At 71.4% G+C, this 224-nt stretch overlaps 1 protein-coding gene across 1 annotated transcript in view; it reads left to right on the top strand.

The window, feature by feature from the left end:
- Positions 1-12: 12 nt before the first annotated feature.
- LOC104524216 (pituitary homeobox 1) overlaps positions 13-224 on the top strand; it is an 875-nt gene continuing 663 nt past the window's right edge. Inside the window, exon 1 of the mRNA XM_010167013.2 lies at positions 13-135. Coding sequence (XP_010165315.2) covers positions 13-135 — 123 coding nt within the window. The remainder of the gene's footprint in view (positions 136-224) is intronic.

Here is a 224-nt window from a genome sequence, read left to right as displayed (position 1 = left end):
GAACTGAGAGGGATGCGCGCACAGCTCGATGTGCGCGCAGGGACCGCGCGGAGCGGCATTCCCGGGGCAGGGGGAGGCTGCGGGGAGAGGCCATGCCAGGGCGCGGAGCTGTGTGCGCAGCCTGCGGAGGTGGAGGTCGTTTGACGGACCCACCTCTTGCTTTTTACTCGCATCCCGGGATGCCGGCGGTTGCCCGCGCGCATCCGAGCCCCCCCTGCGCGCAC

The sequence above is a fragment of the Antrostomus carolinensis genome, unplaced genomic scaffold, assembly GCF_000700745.2.
Source record: "Antrostomus carolinensis isolate BGI_N321 unplaced genomic scaffold, ASM70074v2 scaffold27854, whole genome shotgun sequence".
Lineage (NCBI taxonomy): Eukaryota > Metazoa > Chordata > Aves > Caprimulgiformes > Caprimulgidae > Antrostomus > Antrostomus carolinensis.
Note: the sequence above shows the minus strand (reverse complement) of the source record. Positions and strands in the feature narration are given on the sequence as shown.